Source organism: Bolinopsis microptera, chromosome 12 (genome assembly GCF_026151205.1).
Source record: "Bolinopsis microptera isolate Bmic1 chromosome 12, MBARI_Bmic_1.0, whole genome shotgun sequence".
In the NCBI taxonomy this organism is placed as follows: domain Eukaryota; kingdom Metazoa; phylum Ctenophora; class Tentaculata; order Lobata; family Bolinopsidae; genus Bolinopsis; species Bolinopsis microptera.
Genome location: NC_087083.1, coordinates 11,267,805 through 11,288,027, shown reverse-complemented (window position 1 = coordinate 11,288,027; position 20,223 = coordinate 11,267,805). Strand labels below are relative to the sequence as shown.

At 38.7% G+C, this 20,223-nt stretch overlaps 1 protein-coding gene and 1 long non-coding RNA gene across 2 annotated transcripts; both read left to right on the top strand.

Moving 5' to 3' along the window:
- Positions 1 to 860: 860 nt before the first annotated feature.
- Positions 861 to 17,977, top strand: LOC134823902 (uncharacterized). The gene is made up of 19 exons (XM_063835500.1): positions 861 to 976; positions 1,109 to 1,258; positions 9,859 to 9,980; positions 10,291 to 10,384; positions 10,502 to 10,631; positions 10,879 to 10,987; positions 11,266 to 11,353; positions 11,474 to 11,653; positions 11,926 to 12,084; positions 12,955 to 13,045; positions 13,674 to 13,785; positions 14,549 to 14,757; positions 15,075 to 15,231; positions 15,410 to 15,580; positions 16,000 to 16,140; positions 16,305 to 16,417; positions 16,923 to 17,008; positions 17,569 to 17,681; positions 17,855 to 17,977. Exons 1-19 carry the CDS (start codon positions 913 to 915, stop codon positions 17,975 to 17,977), a joined length of 2,412 nt encoding a protein of 803 aa, XP_063691570.1. The 5' UTR covers positions 861 to 912.
- Positions 17,978 to 18,208: 231 nt separating this feature from the next.
- LOC134824599 (uncharacterized) lies at positions 18,209 to 19,547 on the top strand. Its single transcript, XR_010161444.1, has 3 exons — positions 18,209 to 18,443; positions 18,656 to 18,803; positions 19,419 to 19,547. It is a non-coding gene; the product is annotated as an uncharacterized LOC134824599 (long non-coding RNA).
- The last annotated feature ends 676 nt before the right edge of the window (positions 19,548 to 20,223 follow it).

Below are 20,223 nucleotides of genomic sequence, written 5' to 3'. Positions count from 1 at the left end.
GTTGTATAATTCTTGTGAATGATTTGTCTTGGTCAAATTGTCGGTCACGAGAAAACGTTAGACTCCCCAGTTTCCTAAACGATAAGCTATTACTAATAAAAATGTGTCTCATATTTTATTTGAACAATGATACAATTTGTCCAAAGACAATAGAATGTAAAATCACATTTGAATTTCCTGTTGCTATTCATTCAGTTTGGTTTTGTTGACTTTTCAAATGCAAAAATCAGCAATTATTTTCCTGGCAACATTTAATCTTTCGACCGGTAATATATAGAATACTAGTGTAACCCGTGCATACGGCCGGGACTTCACTTTTGCAACTGAAATCCAAAAGTATAAACCCGCCTATTATATTCGAAAACACGCATTACATTTTCGTAGTTAAACCGGTGCGAAAGTATGAAGTCGCTCAATCCAAACACACCGAAATTTAATTCTGAGTGCCCCTCACGTATCTAATACTCTAATACTAATAGTAGTACTTGATAGGCAATCTTGAGGTCCACTTATGGGGAAGAGAGCGAGAGTGGGAGAGAGGGAGAGTACGTGAGACACTTTAGTATCACATTTGGTTCACAAAATGATCAATTAAACCACTTACCACCGACTGATTTAAAAAACCTTAATCATTTGGCTTCGTCAGAGTTTTGTTGAAACGATACCGAAAAAAACAGTCTCATAACTCTTATATTACCGTTTTCTTAATTAAGCCGTTCGGAAATTTCCCACACACACGCACACACACACACGAACCCACACACTTTTTGGGATTATTAGTATAGATAATGATGCGTTCAGAGTTAGGGCATAGGGCAATTGTATAACTAATCTTAAAATATTAACTAAACCACAATTATAAAAGATCGCGAAAGAGAAGGAGCTTGCTACTACCATTTGTTTAACGTTGAAATGTATTTAATAACGACTGTTATTGTACTTCTTACTGTCAACCTCAGCGAACAAACAAGCATAAGTGAGTGCCCGATCTCTTATATATTATATAATATATTCATATATCATTGATATTGATTATATGCACACATGACTGATGACATGTTCAATTAAATCCCAAAAAATACTAAAATTACGGGGGCCCCTTTTTCAGTGACCTACATGATGTCGCCAACGAGACACTCCCAAACGCTTGTAGAAGGAGAGGTTACCGTGCCTAGAGACCTTGCTAACTTCACCTTTTGTCTGAGAGTTAAACCAAGACTGGCACAAGACTGTGAACCTATCGCTGTGTCCTACAAAGGTAAGTAGCTGAGTCAGGTGAGTTACCTGCTGTGTCCTACAAAGGTAAGTAGCTGAGTCAGGTGAGTTACCTGCTGTGTCTTACAAAGGTAAGTAGCTGAGTCAGGTGAGTTACCTGCTGTGTCTTACAAAGGTAAGTAGCTGAGTCAGGTGAGTTACCTGCTGTGTCTTACAAAGGTAAGTAGCTGAGTCAGGTGAGTTACCTGCTGTGTTTTACAAAGGTAAGTAGCTGAGTCAGGTGAGTTACCTGCTGTGTTTTACAAAGGTAAGTAGCTGAGTCAGGTGAGTTACCTGCTGTGTCTTACAAAGGTAAGTAGCTGAGTCAGGTGAGTTACCTGCTGTGTCTTACAAAGGTAAGTAGCTGAGTCAGGTGAGTTACCTGCTGTGTCTTACAAAGGTAAGTAGCTGAGTCAGGTGAGTTACCTGCTGTGTTTTACAAAGGTAAGTAGCTGAGTCAGGTGAGTTACCTGCTGTGTCTTACAAAGGTAAGTAGCTGAGTCAGGTGAGTTACCTGCTGTGTTTTACAAAGGTAAGTAATAAAACAAAAGTTAATAAAACAAAAGTTAAATTTATTACCAATTATTCAATCAATACATATCATAAATTCTAATATTGGAAACACAATGCAAAATGGATGTCTTAAACTATAATTTTGTTGTGACTAATAATCTATTGACTTTTAAAGTTGAATTTTAGTTAAGTATGAAATGCCACCATATCATAGTTAGGGTAAAATGTTATTTTTAAATTTTAAAATTGAGAAGATTGCTCTATGACTTAAAATTTAAAATTCTAGCAAAAGATATCTTATTTTTAAATAGTTGGTTACAGTTTATGACAGTACTGGCAAGACTGAGTCAGGTGAGTTACCTGCTGTGTCCTACAAAGGTAAGTAGCTGAGTCAGGTGAGTAACCTGCTGTGTCCTACAAAGGTAAGTAGCTGAGTCAGGTGAGTTACCTGCTGTGTCTTACAAAAGTAAGTAGCTGAGTCAGGTGAGTTACCTGTTGTGTCTTACAAAGGTAAGTAGCGGAGTCAGGTGAGTTACCTGCTGTGTCTTACAAAGGTAAGTAGCTGAGTCAGGTGAGTTACCTGCTGTGTCTTACAAAGGTAAGTAGCTGAGTCAGGTGAGTTACCTGCTGTGTCCTACAAAGGTAAGTAGCTGAGTCAGGTGAGTTACCTGCTGTGTCTTACAAAGGTAAGTAGCTGAGTCAGGTGAGTTACCTGCTGTGTCCTACAAAGGTAAGTAGCTGAGTCAGGTGAGTTACCTGCTGTGTCTTACAAAGGTAAGTAGCTGAGTCAGGTGAGATACCTGCTGTGTTTTACAAAGGTAAGTAGCTGAGTCAGGTGAGTTACCTGCTGTGTTTTACAAAGGTAAGTAGCTGAGTCAGGTGAGTTACCTGCTGTGTCTTACAAAGGTAAGTAGCTGAGCAGGTGAGTTACCTGCTGTGTCCTACAAAGGTAAGTAGCTGAGTCAGGTGAGTTACCTGCTGTGTCCTACAAAGGTAAGTAGCTAAGTCAGGTGAGTTACCTGCTGTGTCTTACAAAGGTAAGTAGCTGAGTCAGGTGAGTTACCTGATGTGTCCTACAAAGGTAAGTATAGCTGAGTCAGGTGAGTTACCTGCTGTGTTTTACAAAGGTAAGTAGCTGAGTCAGGTGAGTTACCTGCTGTGTCTTACAAAGGTAAGTAGCTGAGTCAGGTGAGTTACCTGCTGTGTTTTACAAAGGTAAGTAGCTGAGTCAGGTGAGTTACCTGCTGTGTCTTACAAAGGTAAGTAGCTGAGTCAGGTGAGTTACCTGCTGTGTTTTACAAAGGTAAGTAGCTGAGTCAGGTGAGTTACCTGCTGTGTCCTACAAAGGTAAGTAGCTGAGTCAGGTGAGTTACCTGCTGTGTCCTACAAAGGTAAGTAGCTGAGTCAGGTGAGTTACCTGCTGTGTCCTACAAAGGTAAGTAGCTGAGTCAGGTGAGTTACCTGCTGTGTTTTACAAAGGTAAGTAGCTGAGTCAGGTGAGTTACCTGATGTGTCCTACAAAGGTAAGTAGCTGAGTCAGGTGAGTTACCTGCTGTATTTTACAAAGGTAAGTAGCTGAGTCAGGTGAGTTACCTGCTGTGTCCTACAAAGGTAAGTAGCTGAGTCAGGTGAGTTACCTGCTGTGTCCTACAAAGTTAAGTAGCTGAGTCAGGTGAGTTACCTGCTGTGTCTTACAAAGGTAAGTAGCTGAGTCAGGTGAGTTACCTGCTGTGTTTTACAAAGGTAAGTAGCTGAGTCAGGTGAGTTACCTGCTGTGTCCTACAAAGGTAAGTAGCTGAGTCAGGTGAGTTACCTGCTGTGTCTTACAAAGGTAAGTAGCTGAGTCAGGTGAGTTACCTGCTGTATTTTACAAAGGTAAGTAGCTGAGTCAGGTGAGTTACCTGCTGTGTTTTACAAAGGTAAGTAGCTGAGTCAGGTGAGTTACCTGCTGTGTTTTACAAAGGTAAGTAGCTGAGTCAGGTGAGTTACCTGCTGTGTTTTACAAAGGTAAGTAGCTGAGTCAGGTGAGTTACCTGCTGTGTCTTACAAAGGTAAGTAGCTGAGTCAGGTGAGTTACCTGCTGTGTCTTACAAAGGTAAGTAGCTGAGTCAGGTGAGTTACCTGCTGTGTCTTACAAAGGTAAGTAGCTGAGTCAGGTGAGTTACCTGCTGTGTTTTACAAAGGTAAGTAGCTGAGTCAGGTGAGTTACCTGCTGTGTCTTACAAAGGTAAGTAGCTGAGTCAGGTGAGTTACCTGCTGTGTTTTACAAAGGTAAGTAATAAAACAAAAGTTAATAAAACAAAAGTTAAATTTATTACCAATTATTCAATCAATACATATCATAAATTCTAATATTGGAAACACAATGCAAAATGGATGTCTTAAACTATAATTTTGTTGTGACTAATAATCTATTGACTTTTAAAGTTGAATTTTAGTTAAGTATGAAATGCCACCATATCATAGTTAGGGTAAAATGTTATTTTTAAATTTTAAAATTGAGAAGATTGCTCTATGACTTAAAATTTAAAATTCTAGCAAAAGATATCTTATTTTTAAATAGTTGGTTACAGTTTATGACAGTACTGGCAAGACTGAGTCAGGTGAGTTACCTGCTGTGTCCTACAAAGGTAAGTAGCTGAGTCAGGTGAGTAACCTGCTGTGTCCTACAAAGGTAAGTAGCTGAGTCAGGTGAGTTACCTGCTGTGTCTTACAAAAGTAAGTAGCTGAGTCAGGTGAGTTACCTGTTGTGTCTTACAAAGGTAAGTAGCGGAGTCAGGTGAGTTACCTGCTGTGTCTTACAAAGGTAAGTAGCTGAGTCAGGTGAGTTACCTGCTGTGTCTTACAAAGGTAAGTAGCTGAGTCAGGTGAGTTACCTGCTGTGTCCTACAAAGGTAAGTAGCTGAGTCAGGTGAGTTACCTGCTGTGTCTTACAAAGGTAAGTAGCTGAGTCAGATGAGTTACCTGCTGTGTCTTACAAAGGTAAGTAGCTAAGTCAGGTGAGTTACCTGCTGTATTTTACAAAGGTAAGTAGCTGAGTCAGGTGAGTTACCTGCTGTGTTTTACAAAGGTAAGTAGCTGAGTCAGGTGAGTTACCTGCTGTGTTTTACAAAGGTAAGTAGCTGAGTCAGGTGAGTTACCTGCTGTGTCCTACAAAGGTAAGTAGCTGAGTCAGGTGAGTTACCTGCTGTGTCCTACAAAGGTAAGTAGCTGAGTCAGGTGAGTTACCTGCTGTGTCCTACAAAGGTAAGTAGCTGAGTCAGGTGAGTTACCTGCTGTGTCCTACAAAGGTAAGTAGGTGAGTTACCTGCTGTGTCCTACAAAGGTAAGTAACTGAGTCAGGTGAGTTACCTGCTGTGTCTTACAAAGTTAAGTAGCTGAGTCAGGTGAGTTACCTGCTGTGTCTTACAAAGGTAAGTAGCTGAGTCAGGTGAGTTACCTGCTGTGTTTTACAAAGGTAAGTAGCTGAGTCAGGTGAGTTACCTGCTGTGTCCTACAAAGGTAAGTAGCTGAGTCAGGTGAGTTACCTGCTGTGTCTTACAAAGGTAAGTAGCTGAGTCAGGTGAGTTACCTGCTGTATTTTACAAAGGTAAGTAGCTGAGTCAGGTGAGTTACCTGCTGTGTTTTACAAAGGTAAGTAGCTGAGTCAGGTGAGTTACCTGCTGTGTTTTAAAAAGGTAAGTAGCTGAGTCAGGTGAGTTACCTGCTGTGTCCTACAAAGGTAAGTAGCTGAGTCAGGTGAGTTACCTGCTGTGTCCTACAAAGTTAATTAGCTGAGTCAGGTGAGTTACCTGCTGTGTTTTACAAAGGTAAGTAGCTGAGTCAGGTGAGTTACCTGCTGTGTTTTACAAAGGTAAGTAGCTGAGTCAGGTGAGTTACCTGCTGTGTTTTACAAAGGTAAGTAGCTGAGTCAGGTGAGTTACCTGCTGTGTTTTACAAAGGTAAGTAGCTGAGTCAGGTGAGTTACCTGCTGTGTCTTACAAAGGTAAGTAGCTGAGTCAGGTGAGTTACCTGCTGTGTCTTACAAAGGTAAGTAGCTGAGTCAGGTGAGTTACCTGCTGTGTCTTACAAAGGTGAGTAGCTGAGTCAGGTGAGTTACCTGCTGTGTTTTACAAAGGTAAGTAGCTGAGTCAGGTGAGTTACCTGCTGTGTCCTACAAAGGTAAGTAGGTGAGTTACCTGCTGTGTCCTACAAAGGTAAGTAACTGAGTCAGGTGAGTTACCTGCTGTGTCTTACAAAGGTAAGTAGCTGAGTCAGGTGAGTTACCTGCTGTGTCTTACAAAGGTAAGTAGCTGAGTCAGGTGAGTTACCTGCTGTGTCTTACAAAGGTAAGTAGCTGAGTCAGGTAAGTTACCTGCTCTGTCTTACAAAGGTAAGTAGCTGAGTCAGGTGAGTTACCTGCTGTGTTTTACAAAGGTAAGTAGTTGAGTCAGGTGAGTTACCTGCTGTGTTTTACAAAGGTAAGTAGTTGAGTCAGGTGAGTTACCTGCTGTGTCCTACAAAGGTAATTTAAGTAGCTGAGTCAGGTGAGTTACCTGCTGTGTCTTACAAAGGTAAGTAGCTGAGTCAGGTGAGTTACCTGCTGTGTCTTACAAAGGTAAGTAGCTGAGTCAGGTGAGTTACCTGCTGTGTCTTACAAAGGTAAGTAGTTGAGTCAGGTGAGTTACCTGCTGTGTTTTACAAAGGTAAGTAGCTGAGTCAGGTGAGTTACCTGCTGTGTTTTACAAAGGTAAGTAGCTGAGTCAGGTGAGTTACCTGCTGTGTCTTACAAAGGTAAGTAGCTGAGTCAGGTGAGTTACCTGCTGTGTCCTACAAAGGTAAGTAGTTGAGTCAGGTGAGTTACCTGCTGTGTTTTACAAAGGTAAGTAGCTGAGTCAGGTGAGTTACCTGCTGTGTTTTACAAAGGTAAGTAGCTGAGTCAGGTGAGTTACCTGCTGTGTCTTACAAAGGTAAGTAGCTGAGTCAGGTGAGTTACCTGCTGTGTCTTACAAAGGTAAGTAGCTGAGTCAGATGAGTTACCTGCTGTGTCTTACAAAGGTAAGTAGCTGAGTCAGGTGAGTTACCTGCTGTATTTTACAAAGGTAAGTAGCTGAGTCAGGTGAGTTACCTGCTGTGTTTTACAAAGGTAAGTAGCTGAGTCAGGTGAGTTACCTGCTGTGTTTTACAAAGGTAAGTAGCTGAGTCAGGTGAGTTACCTGCTGTGTCCTACAAAGGTAAGTAGCTGAGTCAGGTGAGTTACCTGCTGTGTCCTACAAAGGTAAGTAGCTGAGTCAGGTGAGTTACCTGCTGTGTCCTACAAAAGTAAGTAGCTGAGTCAGGTGAGTTACCTGCTGTGTCCTACAAAGGTAAGTAGCTGAGTCAGGTGAGTTACCTGCTGTGTCCTACAAAGTTAATTAGCTGAGTCAGGTGAGTTACCTGCTGTGTTTTACAAAGGTAAGTAGCTGAGTCAGGTGAGTTACCTGCTGTGTCCTACAAAGGTAAGTAGCTGAGTCAGGTGAGTTACCTGCTGTGTCTTACAAAGGTAAGTAGCTGAGTCAGGTGAGTTACCTGCTGTGTTTTACAAAGGTAAGTAGTTGAGTCAGGTGAGTTACCTGCTGTGTTTTACAAAGGTAAGTAGTTGAGTCAGGTAAGTTACCTGCTGTGTCCTACAAAGGTAATTTAAGTAGCTGAGTCAGGTGAGTTACCTGCTGTGTATTACAAAGGTAAGTAGCTGAGTCAGGCGAGTTACCTGCTGTGTCTTACCAAGGTAAGTAGCTGAGTCAGGTGAGTTACCTGCTGTGTTTTACAAAGGTAAGTAGCTGAGTCAGGTGAGTTACCTGCTGTGTTTTACAAAGGTAAGTAGCTGAGTCAGGTGAGTTACCTGCTGTGTCTTACAAAGGTAAGTAGCTGAGTCAGGTGAGTTACCTGCTGTGTCTTACAAAGGTAAGTAGCTGAGTCAGGTGAGTTACCTGCTGTGTCTTACAAAGGTAAGTAGCTGAGTCAGGTGAGTTACCTGCTGTGTCCTACAAAGGTAAGTAGCTGAGTCAGGTGAGTTACCTGCTGTGTCTTACAAAGGTAAGTAGCTGACTCAGGTGAGTTACCTGCTGTGTCCTACGAAGGTAAGTAGCTGAGTCAGGTGAGTTACCTGCTGTGTCCTCCAAAGGTAAGTAGCTGAGTCGAGTGAGTTACCTGCTGTGTCTTACAAAGGTAAGTAACTGAGTCAGGTGAGTTACCTGCTGTGTCCTACAAAGGTAAGTAGCTGAGTCAGGTGAGTTACCTGCTGTGTCTTACAAAGGTGAGTAGCTGAGTCAGGTGAGTTACCTGCTGTGTTTTACAAAGGTAAGTAGCTGAGTCAGGTGAGTTACCTGCTGTGTCCTACAAAGGTAAGTAGGTGAGTTACCTGCTGTGTCCTACAAAGGTAAGTAACTGAGTCAGGTGAGTTACCTGCTGTGTCTTACAAAGGTAAGTAGCTGAGTCAGGTGAGTTACCTGCTGTGTCTTACAAAGGTAAGTAGCTGAGTCAGGTGAGTTACCTGCTGTGTCTTACAAAGGTAAGTAGCTGAGTCAGGTGAGTTACCTGCTCTGTCTTACAAAGGTAAGTAGCTGAGTCAGGTGAGTTACCTGCTGTGTTTTACAAAGGTAAGTAGTTGAGTCAGGTGAGTTACCTGCTGTGTCTTACAAAGGTAAGTAGCTGAGTCAGGTGAGTTACCTGCTGTGTCTTACAAAGGTAAGTAGCTGAGTCAGGTGAGTTACCTGCTGTGTTTTACAAAGGTAAGTAGTTGAGTCAGGTGAGTTACCTGCTGTGTCCTACAAAGGTAATTTAAGTAGCTGAGTCAGGTGAGTTACCTGCTGTGTCTTACAAAGGTAAGAAGCTGAGTCAGGTGAGTTACCTGCTGTGTCTTACAAAGGTAAGTAGCTGAGTCAGGTGAGTTACCTGCTGTGTCTTACAAAGGTAAGTAGTTGAGTCAGGTGAGTTACCTGCTGTGTTTTACAAAGGTAAGTAGCTGAGTCAGGTGAGTTACCTGCTGTGTTTTACAAAGGTAAGTAGCTGAGTCAGGTGAGTTACCTGCTGTGTCTTACAAAGGTAAGTAGCTGAGTCAGGTGAGTTACCTGCTGTGTCCTACAAAGGTAAGTAGTTGAGTCAGGTGAGTTACCTGCTGTGTTTTACAAAGGTAAGTAGCTGAGTCAGGTGAGTTACCTGCTGTGTTTTACAAAGGTAAGTAGCTGAGTCAGGTGAGTTACCTGCTGTGTCTTACAAAGGTAAGTAGCTGAGTCAGGTGAGTTACCTGCTGTGTCTTACAAAGGTAAGTAGCTGAGTCAGATGAGTTACCTGCTGTGTCGTACAAAGGTAAGTATAGCTGAGTCAGGTGAGTTACCTGCTGTGTCCTACAAAGGTAAGTAGCTGAGTCAGGTGAGTTACCTGCTGTGTCTTACAAAGGTAAGTAGCTGAGTCAGGTGAGTTACCTGCTGTGGTTTACAAAGGTAAGTAGCTGAGTCAGGTGAGTTACCTGCTGTGTCTTACAAAGGTAAGTAGCTGAGTCAGGTGAGTTACCTGCTGTGTTTTACAAAGGTAAGTAGCTGAGTCAGGTGAGTTACCTGCTGTGTCCTACAAAGGTAAGTAGCTGAGTCAGGTGAGTTACCTGCTGTGTTTTACAAAGGTAAGTAGCTGAGTCAGGTGAGTTACCTGCTGTGTCTTACAAAGGTAAGTAGCTGAGTCAGGTGAGTTACCTGCTGTGTCTTACAAAGGTAAGTAGCTGAGTCAGATGAGTTACCTGCTGTGTCGTACAAAGGTAAGTATAGCTGAGTCAGGTGAGTTACCTGCTGTGTCCTACAAAGGTAAGTAGCTGAGTCAGGTGAGTTACCTGCTGTGTCTTACAAAGGTAAGTAGCTGAGTCAGGTGAGTTACCTGCTGTGGTTTACAAAGGTAAGTAGCTGAGTCAGGTGAGTTACCTGCTGTGTCTTACAAAGGTAAGTAGCTGAGTCAGGTGAGTTACCTGCTGTGTTTTACAAAGGTAAGTAGCTGAGTCAGGTGAGTTACCTGCTGTGTCCTACAAAGGTAAGTAGCTGAGTCAGGTGAGTTACTCTATACAATCTGAATCCCTCGCTTGCTCAGATAGAAACACAGGTGCTGAACTGATTAGGATCACTACTGGTAACAGTAAGGAAGCACCAAGCTCATCTGATAAAGTGTTGCAAGTTTGGACAAGGTACTGCCCTGAAGTTTTCCATCTGACTGTAAGTTTCCTGGCGTTCTTAATTTCTTATTATATAATCCTCTTTTAGCAGGAGAATACTAAAAATAATTTGATTTTGATGAGTTTGTTCACTATAATAAACATTGTTATTTACATTTTATAGCTAGATAATAAACATTGTTACATCGATACTCGCACAATTACTTGTTTAGTCATCCATTATACTGTGTATGATTCGCCTCTAAACTGTGTATGATTCGCCTCTCCAAACAAATCTAAAATTATACTGTTATGTTTCCTTCAATCATTAAATAATAAAAGCAATTATACGTTATTATTATTTTCCTCAGCCTCAACTGCGTTGCGACGGAATATGGAGAACAGTGTGTGTTGATGTAACTAAAAATACGGAAATAGCCCTTACTGTTCAGAGATTTGACCAAGGTAACCATAACAGCCCTCACTGTTCAGAAAGTTTATCAAGGGAAAAATAATAGCCCTTACTTTTCAATGCTGATGAAGGTAACCATAATTGCCCTTACTGAACAACTTTTTTTTCAGTTTCCGAGTCTCAAAGAACTACGAGGTCCTGCAGAGAACGCAAAATTCCCCGTTATGATAAGTTCGCCACACCTGTTATAAAAAACGGAGGGAAGTTTACCTTCAACACCATCCAAATAGGTGACAAAACGTAAGTTTACCTTCAACACCATCCAAATAGGTGACAAAACGTAAGTTTACCTTCAACACCATCCAAATAGGTGACAAAACGTAAGTTCACCTTCAACACCATCTAAATAGGTGACAAAACGTAAGTTTACCTTCAACACCATCCAAATAGGTGACAAAACGTAAGTTTACCTTCAACACCATCCAAATAGGTGACTAACAGAAATGAAAGAGTATTTGCAAAAAAACTGCTTATAAATTTTCCCTAGGATTATATCAGACAGCAAAATAAAAGACGTGATGTTATGGGAAAATGCCTTTAAAGATATTTCTCTGGCCGGGGAATTAGCATCTGGTGTTTTGGAATTTATACCAAACGTAAGATTTACTCAAGAATGCTCCTAAGTTGAAACATTTTTTTCCTATATCAGTATATTATATATATTATACTGATATAGGAAAACAAATGTTATATAATATAGTATATACTGTATAGTATATCAGTTGGTTACACACACTGAAATGGTAACAAATTAATGAAATAACTCGAACACGCGATAATTCGAATATTCCGATTATATAATCATATAACACCTCAACACCTGCGTATTATATTCACACTTTACCTCAGAATATTAACTAGCCATATGTTTCAGAGACAACAAATTGTTTGGATTTTCAACTCGAAGGCCTCCCTAATGCAATCTGGTGAAGTTGATGTAAAGGAACGCCCCTATGGAAAAGGTGAAAACCGAAATATAAAATTGTCAAGTTTGGGAAATCGTCTGACCAATCAAAATAAACTGCATATAAGATTAATAGAGAATTGAGTAATATTAATTACACTAAATATGACCCCTGCAGGAATGATAGCGTCCCCTGAGTATCAACTTGTGGAGAGAGGAGAGAAAGCAGTGCTCACCTGCCAGGTCCTACTTAACGACTTTTCCCGGGTTAACAACACTGGGGCAGGAGTCAGGTGGTTCCATCAAGATATAGACAATATATCCAAATCAGAGAAGAATCATGGTCACACACACGAGGGTTTGTTATAAGGCTTCAATAAAATAATCCTGCAAAAGTTAGACAGTCGCACAATGGGTCCGCTTGTGAAAACGATTGTATAAATTAAAATTTTTAATACCGAAAACACTGTTAAAAAATATTTAGATGTATGAAATCGTCTACAGAGGTGAAACATGAATTTTTTAATTGCCTCTTAAAAAAGTGTTAGCAAATCAACTAAAAGTGTTGTTAAACAGAAATCCAATGATAATGCTTACTAGTCCGAATAGTGTTCACCACATATTCCTTAGTGCAAAGTACAGAAGATGATGACGGAGATATATCTATCTACACTCTAGACTCTTCGGTCAGCGATCCTTTCTCACAGGGATGGTTCTATTGTCAACGTAACAAAATAAAAGACATTGAGAAACTACATAAAAGCAACATTGTCCATATTACCATAGCTGGTGAGTAATTATATTTTTAATACTTATTTACCAATTGAGAGCTCGTAATTAGCTGCTTATTTTATTTCAAGCTTTCCTGGAATTTTTAGAATTAGTAATGATAGCTGCAGAGATTTATTAGTTTTGTACTAATTTGTTCTTCGATAATAAGTAACTCATTTAAAGTAACGGTTTAGAACTTTTGGTATGTACTTCAAATCCTCGTCTTCCTTGTCTTCTTGTCTTCCTTATATTCCTTGTATTCCTTGTATTCCTTGTATTCTTTGTATTCCTTGTATTCCTTGTATTCCTTGTATTCCTTGTATTCCTTGTATTCCTTGTATTCCTTGTATTCCTTGTATTCCTTGTATTCCTTGTATTCCTTGTATTCCTTGTATTCCTTGTATTCCTTGTATTCCTTGTATTCTTTGTATTCCTTGTATTCCTTGTATTCCTTGTATTCCTTGTATTCCTTGTATTTCGTGTATTCCTTGTATTCCTTGTATTCCTTGTATTCCTTGTATTCCTTGTATTCCTTGTATTCCTTGTATTCCTTGTATTCCTTGTATTCCTTGTATTCCTTGTATTCCTTGTATTCCTTGTATTCCTTGTATTCCTTGTATTCCTTGTATTCCTTGTATTCCTTGTATTCCTTGTATTCCTTGTATTCCTTGTATTCCTTGTATTCCTTGTATTCCTTGTATTCCTTGTATTCCTTGTATTCCTTGTATTCCTTGTATTCCTTGTATTCCTTGTATTCCTTGTATTCCTTGTATTCCTTGTATTCCTTGTATTCCTTGTATTCCTTGTATTCCTTGTATTCTTTCTGTTTCTTGTATGAGTCAGTTTATTTGACCACCCCTAAATGATAATGCAATAGCTTCATTTTAGATAAAGTGTGCAAGGCTATTAAGCGAAAAGACGATAAGTACGGAACATTAGAATTTGCTGCAGCAACTCCAGGAAACTACTCGACTGCGAAGTAAGATGGAAATATTATTAACCTTCTTACTTTGAAGATGCATTCATTACAAAATACCTTATCGGACTTTATTTGAATGGACATAACGTGGATGCTAGAAGGACTAGTATATAGCTACTAGCTAGTATATAGTTTCCGTAGTTATGTCCGTTCAAATAAAGTCTTTCCAAGTCGTTCAATTTTCAGAATCCTTTTTTTACACCAAAAATGTCCAGCCCAAATGACCTCATAGAAAGTTCAGTGACCATCTAGTGCACCCTTTCCATACCATAAAAATTTTGTTTGAGGATTCCCATTTTTCTAATCGAGCATTTCCTGGTCAAAGTGCATTTTTCGGAAAAGCACAATTTTTTTTGTTGAGAGGCTATAAGTCAATCATTTCTTGTGATAGCACGAAGTTTAATCATATCTTTTTCAAGATGTGTGTAAAATTTTAATATCGTATCTGAAAAGGCTACGTTTTTATAAAGTTGTAAAGTCAAAAAGTGGTATTTTACTTTTCAGGCTTGTTTTGACCAAAAAGTCCGTCAAGGAACATCAGATTGTTTTGATGCTACACAATAAATTGTTCTCTGAATTCTTATTTGATATAAAAATGTCACATTTTATTTTAAAAACGCTCGTAAAGGTGTCCGGGAGGAGACGCTAAGATGCTGTGCACGTCTAACAGCACGTGGGATGTTGAGAACTGTAACTTTTCCTGCAACACGCTTATCTACAACACTCTCTCAGATATTATTGTGAGTACTCCTGTGTACCCCCTGTTATTACTATTAATATTATAGTTAATACAGTTAGTGCTTCAACTCTCAATTTCCTATTTCCTTTCATAACGGTATTACACCACACCCCTCAACTCATATTATTATATCCTTTCATAACGGTATCACACCACACCCCTCAACTCATATTTTTATATCCTTTCATAACGGTATCACACCACACCCCTCAACTTAGATCTTTATATCCTTTCATAACGGTATCACACCACACCCCTCAACTCATATTTTTATATCCTTTCATAACAGTATCACACCACACCCCTCAACTTAGATCTTTATATCCTTTCAGAACGGTACCACACCACACCCCTCAACTTATATCTTTATATCATTTCAGAACGGTACCACACCACACCCCTCAACATATATCTTTATATCATTTCAGAACGGTACCACACCACACCCCTCAACTTATATCTTTATATCATTTCAGAACGGTACCACACCACACCCCTCAACTTATATCTTTATATCATTTCAGAACGGTACCACACCACACCACTCAACATATATCTTTATATCCTTTCAGAACGGTACCACACCACACCCCTCAACTTATATCTTTATATCCTTTCAGAACGGTACCACACCACACCCCTTGACATATATCTTTATATCCTCTCATAACAGCACCACACCACACCCCTTGACATATATCTTTATATCCTCTCATAACAGCACCACATCACACCCCTCAACTTATATCTTTATATCATTTCAGAACGGTACCACACCACACCCCTCTGCGTTGTCCCAGATAACTCCCCAGCAATTTGACAAAATGACTAACAATGATTTCCGGCTCGTTGTCGGGGCGGTGAGACGTGTTCAGAACTATCTGTACGATAGGAAGGGGGTTGAGGTTTTGTTGGATTGGATGGGAGAACTGATGGAAGTACCATCACGTGTCCCTATTACCACTAGGCAATTGTGAGTATAACATTTATCAAGGGAACAGAGCTGTATACGGAATTGAGTGCCAGCTACTAAGCTGAACCACCTTATGATTTGTCATTTGTGACTAAATTGTATGTATATTAGGGTGGTGGGGGGGGGGGGGGGGGGGCTTTAAAAACCAAAATATAACCTCTTATAGTCAAGAAAACAGCATTTTTGTTGAGCTATTGATGGGCCAAAAACTTTCGGCCGTCCAAGATTCTCACCAACAAGAAAGGAGTGAACCAATTCTTGATCATCTCAAATTAAATAGCTTTTCTTAACCCTACATGAGGATATAATGGTCGCAGGTTCCCAGAGGTAACAGAGGAGCTAGTAGGAAAACTCACTGAATATGTCCAGCAATCTGAAACCTTACACCAGGAACATTTCTCTATTCTCATCAGTAAGCGTGTTGATGGTGACTTTACCGGAGATATCAGTGATAGGACTCGACCTAATGTCAAGGTAAAGCAGATATTTGTTCTCATACTCCATATAAATTACATACTTACATATGTGTCCGAACTCCACATTTTTCTTCAAAGCAATTACGTCATTAAAATTAGAATTAGTATAACCTTAGCAAACAGCTTAATAATAACACAATTTTTAATTTTACCAACTGCTCACTTTTCCACTCCAGATATCACTGTTGGGAGAGACAGATTGGATGGTAGCAATATACTACAGAGAAGACAGCTGGTTTAAAGTAGATAATCACAATAGTGACGTCATCATCCACTCTCCTGTAGTGGGCATCAAGATATCCAATCATTCTGCTCTCCCCGTGACTATTACCTTTCATAAGAACTACGTTAGTAATCTTACTTAGTTTATAGTTTATAGTTTATAGTTTATAGTTTATAGTTTATAGTTTATAGTTTATAGTTTATAGTTTATAGTTTATAGTTTATAGTTTATAGTTTATAGTTTATAGTTTATAGTTTATAGTTTATAGTTTATAGTTTATAGTTTATAGTTTATAGTTTATAGTTTATAGTTTATAGTTTATAGTTTATAGTTTATAGTTTATAGTTTATAGTTTATAGTTTATAGTTTATAGTTTATAGTTTATAGTTTATAGTTTATAGTTTATAGTTTATAGTTTATAGTTTATAGTTTATAGTTTATAGTTTATAGTTTATAGTTTATAGTTTATAGTTTATAGTTTATAGTTTATAGTTTATAGTTTATAGTTTATAGTTTATAGTTTATAGTCACACCTATCTCCAGAACAGTGACAACAGGTCCAGATGCGTGTACTGGGATGTGGAAGAGGTTGGTTGGAAGAGTGACAATTGTACCACTCAGGAACTTGGTGGGGGCAGGGTTCAATGTGTTTGTCACCATCTAACATCTTTCGCTATCTTAATGGTGAGAATTAGAAATTAACCGGCAGCCTCTCACTGTCTGATTTAACCTTCTTTAATCAACATTTGTACATGGTTCATAAAAAGGGATTAGAAAGTTATTATTTTAAAAGTTGAACGATAATTAAGGTTTTAATATAAATTAAGTTAATATTTTTATTTTCACAGGATCCGTTTACGGATTTGGCCAATAATCCATTCCAATCATTTCTGACTAAAGTCGTTTTGTCAGTTTCAATCGTGTTCCTGATTTTTTCCATTATCATATGGATATCTTTCAAGTGAGTGCCTTCAAATTCTATATAATATTATGATGCTTATTAGATATAAGTAAATTTGACCAAAATGGGTAGAATGGACAGCTGCCAGTGTCTCTCTTTCCCAAACAAAGGTAAATGATATCAATTTGAATGACCGTCCGCAGATGCAAAATGATACCGAGAATGAAATCGGTCGGTCGCTTTTCCCATTTATTCACGGCTTACGAATTGTAATAAGTTTCGATTAATTGCATCAATCACATGATGTAAAAATCTCTTTGGGTTGCTTTAGGGTCGATACCTAGTATTTCGGGATAAGGGCGGTAGTTAGTGTCCCATTAGCTTATGTTTATTGAATCATTATTGCCGAGTACAGCTGTCTTCGGACAGTTCTTCTTAATCTATTACAACTGTAAATGAATGAGAAAAGCGACCGAGTCTGATAAATTTGTGCGATGTAAATTAACATAGGAGTTTATCATTGTTACATGTAAATGAGTATGATAACAAGTCTCACCCCCACAAGGTCTCTGAGGAAACTTACCTACATCAAACTACGGTCCAGCTTCTCCTCCTGTCTTTGTACAGCTTCCTTCTTCTTCTTACTAACAGGTGCACACTTTGGTTGCAGTAATAGCGAGGGTGGGGTAGCCGGGGCGGGTGCTTCATCAGAGGGGACAATTTCCTCCGACTTTTAGATCTTTAACGAAATATCTGGCGCCAAAAAATACCTTTTTTTGTTTTTTAAAGCACTGTAAAATTTATGTAGGGACGCCAAAAATATTCAGCGGGGCAGACTTTGCGCCACTGATGCTAATACCATTACTATCTCTTGTCGAACACAAGGTTTTACCTTGTGCCTCGCTTTATCATCAAGCCTGATAACACGAGATGTGACTTGTGAGTCCGCTTATTGATTTAGCTTATTTTATCCCCTGTAATTTCTATGTGGATCCACAAATAACGTGTGTATTATTATTAATGTATATAGTATAAACTAATTACAACACTACAAATCTATTACATTTATTGAGAATTATGTAATGTAACGTGATGGAAATATTTTAAACGGGCATATCCTGTCCAAACCCAGGATGCACTACATGAAGAATTCGTTGTAACTTTGTTTGAAAAGGATTAATACACTATATTAACACATGCAAATAAACCAGGAGAAACTCCACGTGACAGCCGTGCTTGTTATAGCTTCACTTTCCTCATGCAATGGATGTACCTGGCAACATTTGGGTGGATGGTAGTTGACGCGTACTGGCTCCGGTTGAAAGTAAGCCACATACCTTAAGTGATTAAATCTTACCATTGACAATTACTTGACCACACCTTGGCAATTACTAACCACACCTTTTCAACTTAAAATGATATTTTAAGGTTCGTGCGCTTATTCGCGCATGAGTCATAGTCCTCATTACAATATATACAATAATCTAATTTTCACAGATAGTACATTCTTTAGACTCGTATGGCGTCTACCCTCGACAATTCTTCAAGAAAGCTTTTTTCGGAACACTAGGTGAGAGAAGTTTAAGCTACTTGAGCTACATCCTTGCTCAAAACCCATAAAATTACTGAGTTATAAGCCAAAAACCATATGCCCATATTTGGACATACGCACCAAATTTGATAAAATTAAATGTTGGCTCATGAATTGGTCAAATATCAATATTTTTGAATGAAACCAACTTTATAAAGCTTAAGGCATTTTCATTTTCAAAATTTTCCCATGAAATTTTCAGGTTCAAGGTTAAGTTTTAAATCTTCTCAGGACTTTATCTTCTAGCCCGTATTTTTGATTCACTCATTTAGCCTTAGGCCTTTTAAAGAATTTGGCCTAAATATTATTTTGACCGCAAAATGTTTTTAAAGGCCTAAATCAAAAATGTAAAATTTGGATGTGTACAGTGTTTACAGTGATTAATCATCATCCGATGAATATAATATAACTTTCAGGAGTGTCTTTGACGATAACAACTATCAATGTAGTTGTGGCAGTGTTCGAGGATTCATTATCTTATCTGCATGATGAGTTGTGCGTTAAACTTTATATACCCCTTAATAATAACCCGGCATATCATAACGTTCAATTTAGTGTTTCCATGACATCAGAGTTATTATAAACACCTCCGGAATAAAATAATCAGCCGAGATCAGAGATAGAATAATCAATTCTGATAATCCCGGCTCCCGCTGTTAATTTTGTCCCGCTTAATAAATAACCCCGGCAATTCTCACAATCTTCAGTTGTTGGTTTGGAAAGAATTCTCAGATTTACTTTTTGCTCCTGCCAGTGTACCTATGTTTGTGCTACAATATATGGACTTTCTGTCAAGTTGCAGGAATCATCTTCACGGTCAACAAGTTATCCCAACCCTCCAACACTTATTTTAAGGTAACTTAAGGCTATCTTTGACTAATAGATTTTAATACTGGTGTGGATTTGGCATGTTTTGAAAGTCATGAAGCTGGTTAATTGCTTCCGCCATTGTAGCATGAGTGTGGTATAGTAGTATGGTATAGTAGTGTGGTATAGTAGTGTGGTATAGTAGTGTGGTATAGTAGTGTGGTATAGTAGTGTTGTATAGTAGTGTGGTATAGTAGTGTGGTATAGTAGTGTGGTATAGTAGTGTGGTATATTAGTGTAGTATAGTAGTGTGGTATAGTAGTATGGTATAGTAGTGCTGTATAGTAGTGTGGTATAGTAGTGTGGTAAAGTAGTGTGGTATAGTAGTGTGGTATAGTAGTGTGGTATAGTAGTGTGGTATAGTGATAGTAGTGTGGTATAGTAGTGTGGTATAGTAGTGTGGTATAGTAGTGTGGTATTATAGAAGTGTGGTATAGTAGTGTGGTATAGTAGTGTGGTATAGTAGTGTGGTATAGTAGTGTGGTATAGTAGTGTGGTATAGTAGTGTGGTATAGTAGTGTGGTATAGTAGTGTGGTATAAATATAGTAGTGTGGTATAGTAGTGTGGTATAGTAGTTCTCCTAAACTAAACTTCTCCCCCAGAAACAGCTTAGAAGCGTGTTCTCAGTAGCTCTCTCGCTGGGCTGCACTTGGATTACAGCCCCACTTTTATACATCGACAATAAACATATGAAGGGGATTGTCCAAATGGTCTTCATCCTAACCAACGGAATGCAGGTTTAAATGCGTGGTCAAGGTATACATTCCAGACAAAAAAATAGAAAGTCTTCTAGTAGTCGTACAAGAAGTGGAATTTCCTTATAGTCGATAATAATCGCTTAATTAATCAGTTAATGAGCGGTCAAAAGGCGCTTTTTTTAAAGAACCGTTTGTAAACGCTTCCAAATTGCTTTTATATATATATAAAAGCACTCATTATATATATATATAATGAGTGTTGGAAAAGCGGTCAGCCGGGAAAAAAACCGAGTATAAGCGATTATAAGCGATTATAATTGTTCATAAAAAATCACAAATGTGTGCGCTTTCCAAACCTGCTAGACACTTACTAAACAAACCAGTTAAATGGACATTTAGAAATGCGGTTATAAGCGATTTTGCAATTTTCTGTTTGAAAAATACATGAAAAAAGCAATTTTTAACGCTTATAATATGAAGTATATGATAAAAACGCTTATCAACAATTGAAATTGCTTTTCATAGACACTAACAGAAAATTTTATTTTTGATAACTTAACTCTTATTGCTCTTCTAGTAAATAAATTCCAATAACTTTGTTCAATTTTGTAATGACTAAATGTTTCTTCTTTCAGGGTCTTTTCATCTTCATTTTCTTCGTTTTACTTCAACCAGATGTGAAGCAAGAATTGCTGAATTCTCTTTCCAA